The sequence below is a fragment of the Urocitellus parryii genome, chromosome 6, assembly GCF_045843805.1.
Source record: "Urocitellus parryii isolate mUroPar1 chromosome 6, mUroPar1.hap1, whole genome shotgun sequence".
In the NCBI taxonomy this organism is placed as follows: Eukaryota; Metazoa; Chordata; class Mammalia; order Rodentia; family Sciuridae; genus Urocitellus; species Urocitellus parryii.
The window spans coordinates 91877822-91890111 of NC_135536.1; the positions used below are offsets into that span (position 1 = coordinate 91877822).

Below are 12290 nucleotides of genomic sequence, written 5' to 3' on the forward strand. Positions count from 1 at the left end.
AGGCCTCCCTCTTCTAGGGCTGTAGGCCAGGCCAGATCAAATGGGGAAAACCACAGTGGCATTAGGTGAAAGGACCTGCAGTCCTCCAACCTCCATAGCTCCTCCCAGTGATCCCAGTGAAGAGAATGTGATAGACTCATGAAAAAGGTGTAGGACTCTGCCTAGATTTTACAGGTTACTATGACTCACAAATCCCTGAGAACTGCTGCTTTGTGGCATCTCATACTGGAATTATAGGCAACAGAGCAGTGACTAATGAAGGTCTGGTGTCAGACTGGCATTAGAATCTTAGTTCTACCACTATAGGCTGATTATTGGACCTTAGGCAGATGTTTTAATGTCTCTAAGCCTATTTTTTCTTAAAAGAAATAATAATAACACCTACCTTAAAGGTTTGTAATGAAATGAAATAGTTCATGTAAAGTACTCTGCTGAGCAAATAGTTAACACTAGGAAATGGTATTCACTATTCTCCTCCTGGGCTAGAGGCACAGTAGTACTGTTGGAGAGGGGATGACTCTCAGTGCCCAGGAAGGGGACAGGAAGCTGTGGAGGCCTTGCTCTAACCAGCCTTGAGCTGGCCTTCTTCCTCCCAATGTGCCTCTGGTGCACCCAGCTGATCCAAACCCAGCTGACCCAGCCCCATCTCTTGCCCGCAGCTTTGGAATGGCAGGGCCGCAAGGAGCCCTGCCGGCCTGTGCTTGTGCACTTACAGCCTGGACAGATGCGAGTATTAGATGGCAGTCTCACTATGCTCAGGACAATCCAGCTTCGGCCTCCACAGAAGGTCAACCTCATCCTGTCCAACAACCGTGGTCGTCGTACCCTGCTGCTCAAGATCCCCAAGGAGTATGACCTGGTATGGCCCAGGTGGCCCCTACCTGCTTGTCCAAAGCCATAGCAAAGGAAGCAGTCAGATGGAGGGGAAGAAGCACTGGGCCAGGAGGTAGGGCTGCTAGCCTCTAGTCCCAGGCTATAGTAACTAACAGGTAAACCTGAACACATTTATCCTGCTTTGCGCCTGCTGAATGACGGGGTTTACTCTTCTCACTCTTGCAGCCACAGTTAGCTTCCTCCTTTCCTAAGGATGTCCTCACAGATCTTAGCTGGGAATCCTTGGAAGAGGCTGAGCCTTCTTCCCTATTCCCTTATTTCACTAGGTCATGCAGGATCTAGTGAACTTGTAGATATTTTGGAGGGAAGCTAAATTGGAGGCCGAACATGGGCTGTGACTCTGCCTGGCTTATGGTCCCCTCTATCCTCTGGTCTCCCTGTCTTCCCCTCACTTCTTCAGCATGGAATTGAGGGAATAATGACTTTGTACAATTTTTTTTTTTGATACCAGGGATTGAACCCAGTGGCACTCAAACACTGAGCCACATCCCCAGCCCTTTTTTTGTATTTTATTTAGAGATAGGGTCTCACTGAGTTGCTTAGTGCCTCCCTGTTGCTGAGGCTGGCTTTGAACTCTTGATCCTCCTACCTCAGCCTCCTGAGCCACTGGGAGGTGTGTGCCACCACACCTGGCTGTACAATTGCTTTTGAACTCACTCTGCACCTGTAAGCAAGCCACTTGAGCCCATATTCTCCTCTGTAAAAAAGAGATATGAGATATCTCTTTTGTAAGGGTATGTCTGTAGCCCCTCTGACATAATCCATGTAAAACGTCTAACTTCAAGAGGCCTTTACAAATGGTTATTCTCACTTGCTGGTCCCATAGGTGCTGCTGTTTAACCTAGAGGAAGAGCGGCAAGCGCTGGTAGAAAACCTACGGGCAGCTCTGAAGGAGAATGGGTTGAGCTTCCAGGAGTGGGAGCTGCGGGAGCAGGAGCTGATGAGGGCAGCTGTGACACGGGAGCAGCGGAGCCATCTCCTAGAGACCTTTTTCAGGCACCTTTTCTCCCAGGTGTGTACATGGGATCAGATCTGTCCATGTGACTGTGTACTTGTGGTAGCATCCTTACCTGCACGAGGTCATGGTGTAGCTCCAGGGGAAGTCAACAATTCTGAGTTCTCAAATGACAATCAACTGTTAAAATTTGGGGCAAGTCACCAGACTTTACTGCAAGAAAGTGTCCCTGCCACCACTGGAATCTTGTCCTCAGCTGTAAGACTCCAGGGAGCAAAGCCCAGGAATGAGGCAGAGAAAGACAGGCAGTGTGTGCCCCTGAGAGTTGTGATTCACTCATCCATAGGGAGCACAGCTGCCAGGGCGCTCTAAGGAGTATTAACTTTTTTGTCTAACTTCCAAACTTCTGAGAGATAGTGAGAGGATCTAAGAAAGAAGAGAGGATGAAAAAATTCAAAGACTGAAGTCTATATCTGATACCAAAAATAAATAAATAAAAATATAGTCAGCCTTGGATCAGAGGAGTAGAGAAACATGGGAAATATAAGGTAAATTCAGCATGGTTCCTTCATTGAAGTTTATCATTCTACTGGGAAGATGAGATATGCATAGAAAGGAAGATAACTGGTAAAGGATGAAGGCTACAAAAGTGATCCAGGAGCCAGTTGTAGTGATGCACACCTGTAATGCCAGCTACTCAGGAGGTTGAGACAGTAGGATCATAAGTTCAAGGTCAGCCTAAGCAACTTAACAAGACCCTGTCTCAAAAAAAAAAAAAATGTACTGGAGTGTAGCCCAGTGGTAGGGCACCTCTGGGTTCAATCTCCATTACTGCAAAATAAATAAATAAATAAATAAATAAATAAATAAATAAACAAACAAACAAACAAACAAATAAATAAAGTAATCCAATAAATACAGGGTCTAGGAGTTCAGAAAAGATATCAAGCCTTCAGTATAAGGTCATGATGGAAATGAGATTTAGCAAGAACTAAAAGATGGAAGAGTGTTGGCTCAGAAGAAAGGGCCAGAAGGTATATGCAAAGGTGCTCCACAGAAGGGCAAAATATTAATGTTTGAGAAAAAACAAACATTTTGGGGGAGAGGATTCTTGTGGGAAGCTACCATTTAATGAACATTTACCCTATGGCAAATTTAACTCTCAAACAAGTTAAACATTGAGTAGACACAAGAACCGAGGGACCCTCAGGTAGGGGGCTCCTTGTCAGGGCCAAAGTGGGACCTAGGCACCTCCACTCAGTCCAGGATCCATTAAGCTATGGGAACCCCCTGTGCTGGGAGGTGGGAGGACTGCTATCTCCCTGGAGGTGGCTGACAATCCCTGATAGCTGCACAGTACTTTCGGCTTTCCAAATACTTTCCACACACCCTCTCTTGTTGATTCTCATAATAACCCTGTGAGATAAGTAGGGCAGGTGAGGAAATGAATCTCAGACAACTGAAGAGACTTGCCTGGGGTCATGCAGCAAACAGGTGGCAGAGTTAGCACATGAACCCAGGTCTCTTGCCTTCAGCTCTGGGCTCCTTCCACTAAAGTATCTTGTTTGAAGCTGCAATGTTTGCCTTACAGAACCACAACCAGACTTGATCTAAGCGGCCTAGTTGATAGGCAGGAAAGACAGGTACTGTGGCCTGTGGCATGCCTGTTTCCCTTACTGTCTGTTTTCCTGCTGGGACAATCCATGGGTAGGCTGGAGATGGCATGTAAGGAGAATTTCCCTTTCCCAAACCCAGGTGAACCCTTGTCCTAGTTACAACTCTTTTAGATGTAAGAGAAACCCATATAAAGGAACAGTTGTCCCTGAGGATCCAGGTTGTCTTGGGAATTATTCTATAGGGAGGACTTCAACCTGGCCTGGAAGGCCTGGGAAAAGGAAAGCTGTCACTCCTCTCTCAGGCTGCCTCAGTTTTCTCTGTGTCTCTACTTTACCCTGTCTCAGAGCACTTGGAAGAAAAGGGTAGTCCACGTCTTCTGAACTTTCTTGTGCTCAGGACAAGACATATCTGGAACCTCTTAGTTCCAATGCCAAATGGCCAGCTTGGGTCAGGTGTGAAGGCAGAGGTCCAGGACTCCATAGAACAAACATGGCCCCATGGACCACTCACAGGGCTGCTTCTGGAGGCATGCTGGATAAATTCCTTCAGGCCAAGGAAGCCTTGTCTCCTTCTCTCCCTCCCTCTGTTTGCTGCCCAAGTGCAGGTGCTGGACATCGACCAGGCAGATGCAGGGACCCTGCCCCTGGACTCATCCCAGAAGGTTCGGGAGGCTCTGACCTGTGAGCTGAGCAGGGCTGAGTTTGCCGAGTCCCTGGGCCTCAAGCCCCAGGACATGTTTGTGGAGTCCATGTTCTCTCTGGCTGACAAGGATGGCAATGGCTACCTGTCCTTTCGGGAGTTCCTGGACATCCTGGTGGTCTTCATGAAAGGTGAGGGAGGAAAAATGATTGTTCAGATAGGAGAGACTGGACAGAGACTGGAATGTGGCTGACCTGTTCCAAGTGAGGAGCACTGGGGCCAGGTCTCCAGCCATGATCACACCTAGGAATGCCCAGATGCCAGTTAAGAAGCAGAGTGACCCTTACCGTGTCCAACAGTGGGTCATTACACCAGTGTATGGCCCCTCTGCCTGGCCTGGGGGTTTAGGCAGATGGGCCACAGCCCTCCTCATGAAATCCTTCTCCCAGGCTCCCCTGAGGAGAAGTCTCGCCTTATGTTCCGCATGTATGACTTTGATGGGAATGGCCTCATTTCCAAGGAGGAGTTCATCAGGATGCTGAGGTTGGTCCTCTGGGATAGTCAGAAGAGTAAGCTGGGGCAGGACTGCCAGGGGAAGGAGGGGACATGAAAGGGAGAGCAAAAAGGTAAAGGGTAAGTAGGGACCTACTTCTTACTCCTGAAACTAGAGTGTATTATGACTTTTAGGGCATTTGGGCTTCAGCCAATTGGGGCCTCATCATATAAGTGTTGAAGGCCTGGTGGGATGGTCAGCAGGCCCCTGTGTTTGGGCCTGATGGTGCCCTTCCCCCAACTCCAGGTCCTTCATTGAGATCTCCAACAACTGCCTGTCCAAGGCCCAGCTGGCTGAGGTGGTAGAGTCCATGTTCCGGGAGTCAGGCTTCCAGGACAAAGAGGAACTGACGTGGGAAGACTTCCACTTCATGCTGCGGGACCATGACAGCGAGCTCCGCTTCACCCAGCTCTGCGTCAAAGGTGGGGCTGCCTGGAAGGTGGGGCTGCCTTATCTCTTAGGCACAATGTCCACATGCTTTTGGAAGTTCACAAAATTGCTTTCATTTCTTTTGAAATCAGAAGAAAAGGTGACTATAATAATGAATGTATTATAATGTGTCCAGCCTGGATTATATTTTTTAATACCAACGCAAGTATAAAATTTATTTTTTGTTTTTGTGTGGAAAGTGGCCTAAGAAGGTAAAAGTACATGAAAATGTTGGAAGTCACGATGCAGCCTTGCTGGTGGTGTGGGTAGGGTCAGGATGGGTGGGAAATGGCTGGAACTCTGCTTCCCCTGGCTCCCTACCAAAGCCCCCTGAGCCCAGGGCAGGGAAAAGACAGTGTTTCCTTGTTATAGCCGTAGCTGGGCCAGGACATGTTCCCCTCAACTGAGGTGTCTGGTTGTGGGTGGTAGGGTGGTGTTTCTTAGATTTTTTGCCACTATGTCCTCAGGTTAAGTGCTCAGGAAATGTTTGCTGAGTGCCTCAAGACCTAGTTCTATTGTCCTTCTGCCTAATTCCTTCTCTACTGCTCTGACTCAAGTGGGCAGAGGCTAGAAAGAGTAAGGAAGGGGCCAGGTAGCAGGCAGGGAAGTCTGTGGCCTGCTCTGAGCTGTTACAGTGTTTTCTTAGCTTGAGAGTCTCATTCAGACCAAACCCAGGTCCTCCTGGAATTACGACAAGAGGAGGGCAGGGCAGCCTCCATGGGGGACAGGAGCAAGTTAAACAGCATACTGATGAACCTCTGGGTAGGGCTTCCCCTGATCCTAGAGTAAAGGGAATTGATACCGGGTGCACGGGGTGGGGGTGGGGGTGTGGGACTAACACTCCTGATTCTTCATCTTTCCACCATTCCCAAGCAAGTAGGGTAGCGGGTACTTGGGCCTGAGGGCTGAGACAAGGAGGGTGCCTGAAACTGAACAAAGCCACAGAATCCCAGGGACATTCATCCCTGATAGGAACAGGCTTGTGGACTGATGAGGTTTAAGTTGAAAGCTAGCATTGTGTATTGTCTTGTCCTGATTGGCTTTTAAATCATTGTTATGCTTTATTGTTTCCTCCACATTTTGTTTTATTTTAGGGTGGTACTGGGGATTGAACTCAGGGGCACTTGATTACTGAGCCACATTCCCAGCCCTATTTTATATTTTCCTCCACATTTTATTTAAAAAATTTTAAACAATAGAAAGGAACAAGAACAGTACAGACAGCTCTTCACCTTTCACCTAGATTTGCCATTGCTTGCTGTTTGCCATATCAACTATTTGCTGAACCATTTGAGAGTATAGAAAGCTATACTTTGTTTTAAACACTCAGATTTCATTTAAATCAGCTTTCTTACTTTTGGCCTTAGCTACAGATGAGAGTCATCTTCAGGGTTGGTGCAACACTTGAAAGTAACCTGGAGATTCGGGGACTCCCCTAAGAACCTGGATCTGCAGCTGAGTCTTGCTCCACCCTCAGCACTCAACCCAGACAGAAACAATGGGGTGGCCCCTGGGAGGGTTTCCTCCAATATTTTATTATGAACATTTTCAAAAGAAAAGTAGAAAGAATTTTAGAGTAAGTTCCCATATACCTATCACCTAAATTCTACACTTAACTCTTGGAAGAGTTTAAGCAGAAGGGCCCTAAGCAGAGTGGCAGAATGGTCTTAGCAGGCAGGTTACATACAGTTTCTGAACTCTACCCCCAGGAGTGGGACTGAAGGTGACCTACTCTCAGGGAAGCCTGCTTGGCCAACTTAGTTTCAGGTCTTTCTTCTTTCTGCCCACCTATGGTTGGGTCCGGCTTCCATTGTGGACAAGGGCTGAATCTACTGGAGGCAGGGCCTCCACTGGACAGGGACCCGATACGGTGTCTGAACATGGGAAGATGGGGTTGCTGTCCATTGAGCCAGACCCTCTTGAACTTGGCTCTAAGCTGCTCACTGGCCTACCTCTCCATTGTAGGTGTGGAGGTACCTGAAGTTATCAAGGACCTCTGCCGGCGAGCCTCCTACATCAGCCAGGAGAAGATCTGGTGAGACTCCATCTGGGAATGTTGAAGGGAAGTGTTGAGGAGTTGCCATTTCTCTCCCCAAAATGGCTGGGATTGGAGACACCACTATGTAGCACCTTCATACAAATTAGAAAAAAGGCAACCCTTACTCCAAGTGGACCCAGTCTTGTACCAGGGAAAGCAGAGAGCCTACTGATTTCAGCACTCCCTTGCTTCCTGGGCCAGACACCCTTGTGCAGGGCACAGTCATATGCAGAGTTCTCAGGTGGGACCTCCAGCTCATTCTCTCTCTGGGTCTCCATGGGAATTCTGTTGTCTCATCACTGAGTACTCTGATCCTTCCTGGACACAGTGGATTTGGAGGCAGGACAGGAGCTTCAGAAATCCAAATGGCTGTGGTGGCCAAGGTCCTATTACTTGCCATTCCTTCCTAGTCCCTCTCCCAGAGTTGGTGCTCGCTGTTCCCGCAACAACATGGAGACGGAGTTGACACCACAGAAACTGCAGTGCCCAACGGACACAGACCCTCCCCAGGAGATTCGCCGGAGGTTTGGCAAGAAGTATGCGTGCTCTTCCTCTTAAGCCCAGGCAGTCCATCTGCCTCCTCAACATGTTATATACATACGACAACATCTATTACTTGGTACCAGGCACTGTGCTCAAGGCTAGGGGTGCAAGCAGATAAATAGTCCCTGTCCAAGAATGTCATAGTCTGATGAGATAATCTGGTCCACTGATAAATACAATGTCCTGCTGAATGGTATAATGGTGGTAAGAGCAGGGGCTTCAGAAGTCAAGGAAGGTCTCCCGTCTGCCTGGGAGGTCAGAGAAACCTTCATGGAGAAAGTTTTCTTGAACCTCCACTAAAGGCTGACTGTGGGTGACCTGTGGGAACTGGAGCTACAGACTGGGGAGGGAGCTGTCTGAGTGTGAGGGGACACCGGGGAAGATGAAATGATTTGGCCGTCCACTGACACTGCAGAGCACGTTAGAACCTTTGGGATCTGACGTCTGCTTCGGTGTGTCACTGGACACCCATTCCTGGGAAGTGGGAGTGAAGCTGTTCCCTTGCCGCTTGGAGGCTCCCCTTGGGGAAGGGGGAGCCCCACTAGCATTCAGTCAGATGGGGCCAAGGACTAAGGCTCCCTGTCTTCCAGGGTAACGTCATTCCAGCCCTTGCTGTTCACCGAGGCTCACCGAGAGAAATTTCAACGCAGCCGTCGCCATCAGACAGTGCAGCAGTTCAAGCGCTTCATCGAGAACTACCGACGCCACATCGGCTGCGTGGCGGTGTTCTACGCCATCGCCTGGGCGCTTTTCCTGGAGAGGGCCTACTGTGAGTGATCGCCAGCTGGGAAAAGGGCTGGTGATAAATGATGGCCTTGAAGGTGGGGCCTGTTGTGAGTGACAGACAACCCCTGGGGCGGGGCCTTGGGTTTGACAGCCTTGGGGTGGGGCCTGCCCTGGGCGAAGGCAACCAGTTGGGTGGGGCCTGCTAGAATGAAGACGTCTGGCCGGCCCACCCCGTGGTGAGTGACAGCGGCCCAGGGCCTGTGGTTGATGACCTCCCTAACCAGCTCCCTGTCGGCGGCACTCTTCTCCATCCGCAGACTACGCCTTTGCAGCACACCACATGGGTATCACGGACACCACCCGAGTGGGCATCATCCTCTCGCGGGGCACGGCAGCCAGCATCTCCTTCATGTACTCCTACATCCTGCTCACCATGTGCCGCAACCTCATCACCTTCCTGCGAGAGACCTTCCTCAATCGATACGTGCCCTTCGACGCCGCCGTGGACTTCCATCGCCTCATTGCCTCCACAGCCATTGTCCTCACAGGCAGGGCCAGGGTGTTCTGGGGATTCTCTACTGCCCTCCCGCCCCCTACTGGCTTCCCCTCCTCTTTAAGACCCTTCCTTTCTACCAGCACTTAACTAATGCAAATCTTGGATGTCCTCCACGAGGATGGAGTTGACCCTGGCTATGGTGTGAAGTAATCCCAGGAGCCCCGCATTGCCCTCAGTGCCTCTTCCCACGCAATTGAGGGCACCTCACAGCCTCCAGCTGACAAGTTACACTCCAGAAAGTGTATATAGCATATCTCTCCCAGTTTGTATGTTTCAAAACTTAACTCTGTGAGAGAAACCAAAAGATGAACTTCTAATGGTATAATTTTGGCTTCATGTGCTGTGTTCATTGAGGTCTTGGGGGAGGACCATGAGATTTATTGCAGGTTAAACAACCAGACCCCTAAGGGCTTTCAGGCCCCTGAAATGTGGTGGGGTTTTCCATCTTGGGCTGACCCTGGCCTCACCACCCCTTGTCTGCTCTATTTTAGTCATACACAGTGCAGGCCATGTGGTGAATGTGTACCTGTTCTCCATCAGTCCACTCAGTGTGCTCTCATGCCTCTTTCCTGGCCTCTTCCATGATGATGGGTGAGTGAGTAGGTGGGCTTGGGGGTTGGAGAGGGGAGTCCTTGCAAGTGAAAAGAAACAAATCCTCCTGGCCCAGAGGAGAGTGTCCCCTTCCAGATTCCAGGGCAGACAATAACCAGCATGAGCCCTCAATCCCAGCAGAAGGGTTTACTGGTGGCTGGGTTGGGAGCCTCCTCTGGAGGGTCCCTTCTGGAAGACCCAGAGCACTCTTCTCAGGGTTTTTTCTTGCTGTCCTTTCCACACAGGTCTGAGTTCCCCCAGAAGTATTACTGGTGGTTCTTCCAGACTGTACCAGGTGAGAGCCCTCCCAGCTCTGTGAATTTCTGACCTGGGTTCTACCTGCTACAGGGCATCCCAGACTCACTCCACTCTCAAGGTGAGCCAGGCTCTGCCCTCTAGCCTTGAGGACCCTCCTGGGCAGTAGGAGATTTGGTTGACTCTGCATTTCAGTCCTCCCCTATCTGGGACTAGTTCCTCCCTTAGTAAGGGCCAACTAACTCCTACTGTAGACTAGTTCTCAGTGGAATGGGAGTGGACCCCTCCCTCCAACATACACATCTACTGTGTCAGCAACTTTGAGGAATGCTGTGCCCCAGATAAATGGGAGAGGGATCAGGCTGTTTGTCAACCCAGACAGAAGCCCACCACTCCTTGTAAAATGTCTTCACAAGGACTGTTTAGAGTCATATTCCTAACTCCCTTAATCACCCATTTTAGAGCTATTAGCTGTGAATTTATTCAAACTCCTCTTGAATCTATTTGTATTTTCAGCTGATTCCCTCCTTGGGGGAACACATTTTCTATACTGGCTTTACTCTGTGAAACACAGCATGGATTTTTTTTTAATCCTAAAATGCTCTGCTTTGAACTTCAGAAGTTGCTGGCTAATTCCTGCAAACTGGGATTTGGTGGATAAGGCTGTGTTTATGCTCTCTTCTCCAATCAGGACTTTTACAGGCTTTGGATAGATCCCTTCTTAACCTTTGCTTTCCCATACTGCAGGACTCTAATCTTCCTAATTTCTGCCTGTCTCTCCCTTGATCACCTGAGGGACCATTCTCTGTTCTCCCACCCCTACCCTGGCTCTGGTACTAGCCTCCCATGTACTGCTGGCCTGGCCTGGGATTCTCTATGAAAAAAGAGGCTTCCTACCAACTTGGGGCTAAACCCAGGAGTTCTGGTGATGAACAGGGACAGTGTGGTCCCATAAACACACTAATGGTACCAGTACTCATGCTGTGTGCTATGGCAGCCACATGGAGTGGAACAGAGATGAGGAACAAGCCTTGACCTCAAGAAGGCAAGGCCTAAAATTTCCAGTATCTTTTCCAGAGAGCCAGAGTAGCCTGTGCATTCATTCATTCAGTGATGAACTAGCCTATCCAGACCCTTTGATTATGGACCTGAGAGTTAAGTGACAGACATTTAAAAAAACGTTATGACACAGATGGAAAATGGCCGTGGTGACAAGGGTTTTGGAGGATAAGTAGAGTTGAAATGAAAGTTTCTATGATCATTGGTGTAGAGGGAGAAGAACAGAGGAAGATGCTGGGGCTTTCCCACCCCCACTTTTGTTAATGAAATAGAGAAGGAACCCTGATCCTGGATGCCTTAGAACTCTGCAAGGCACTACTCCTTTGCCCTTCACACTCTTATTCACTTTGCAGGTTTCACGGGGGTCGTGCTGCTCCTGGTCCTAGCCATTATGTATGTCTTCGCCTCCCATCACTTCCGCCGCCGCAGCTTCCGGGGCTTCTGGCTGACCCACCACCTCTACGTCCTATTCTACATCCTGGTGAGAGCTTTTGGCTGTAAGCCAGGCCTGCAGGGTATGGGCAGGATGTTCCCAGGGAGGCAATGAGGGTTGAGACATTAGTTCTCCACCTCTTAGTTATTTCCAGTATCCTCTTCACTTCTCCACACACCTCTTTGAAGATGGAGATTACAGTATGGGCCTCTCCAGTAGGCTGACACCATTTGCAGCCTTGGAAGATCTTCCTGGCATGGTTTTTGCAGTAGCAGCCCTGCCAAGCTGATTTACATTCCTTGTAAACATGTCCACATCCCTTCTGCCCAGTCTTTCCTTCCTTTAGGTGGCTGGTTTGGGCTCGTGGGTAGATAGACTACCTGCACTTTACAGAGCTTCACCATTTCAGTGAAACTTAAATGCATTCTGCCACTTTTGCTTTAACCCTGTTTTGGGGCACATTAGTCATTCCACCCAGATAACTGCCACCATAAAACTCCCTCAAAACAACTTCAGTTGAACTGCTGTTATGACAGATTCTTAAAATACCACCTATTCCCTCTCCTTAACCTGGGTCCCATATCACACCTCCTTCCCATTCCCTCCCTACTCCTGTTCCCTTCACCCTCCCCTGAGCTAGTCTCTGACTGCTTCACCTGGTTGGTTCCTGAGCCCTTGTTGTGGCTCTGCTTACCTGCCTTCCTCAGGGACACAGGCAGTTTCCCAAGGAGCACCCTTAGGGCCTCACTGAGAAGTTAAACCAAGTCCCAAGGCCCCAGCTGTCACTATCAGTTGATGATTTGACTAGCAGCATTCAAGGGGCCCAGAGCCCCTATGACTACCCTCTTTATCTCTAGGCAGAACTACGCACAGGGGTCTCCTTTGTTCTGAGACAAAGAGAGTGTGCATCATTGCCTGGATCAGGCTGGCTCCTGTTGTCTGACCTGCCTCCTCCTAGTAGCTGGGAGGAGGTTCTGTTTTCATCTTGCCTGTGACTCAGCC

At 49.4% G+C, this 12290-nt stretch overlaps 1 protein-coding gene across 1 annotated transcript in view; it reads left to right on the top strand.

Annotated features, from left to right (window-relative positions):
• Duox1 (dual oxidase 1) overlaps window positions 1-12290 on the top strand; it is a 30341-nt gene that overhangs the window by 11366 nt on the left and 6685 nt on the right. The window contains exons 16-27 of the mRNA XM_026391818.2: window positions 660-859; window positions 1721-1906; window positions 4071-4296; window positions 4555-4648; window positions 4905-5080; window positions 7053-7122; window positions 7536-7661; window positions 8259-8437; window positions 8712-8942; window positions 9442-9541; window positions 9787-9836; window positions 11209-11336. Of these exons, the coding sequence (XP_026247603.2) occupies window positions 660-859; window positions 1721-1906; window positions 4071-4296; window positions 4555-4648; window positions 4905-5080; window positions 7053-7122; window positions 7536-7661; window positions 8259-8437; window positions 8712-8942; window positions 9442-9541; window positions 9787-9836; window positions 11209-11336 (1766 nt within the window). The remainder of the gene's footprint in view (window positions 1-659; window positions 860-1720; window positions 1907-4070; window positions 4297-4554; window positions 4649-4904; window positions 5081-7052; window positions 7123-7535; window positions 7662-8258; window positions 8438-8711; window positions 8943-9441; window positions 9542-9786; window positions 9837-11208; window positions 11337-12290) is intronic.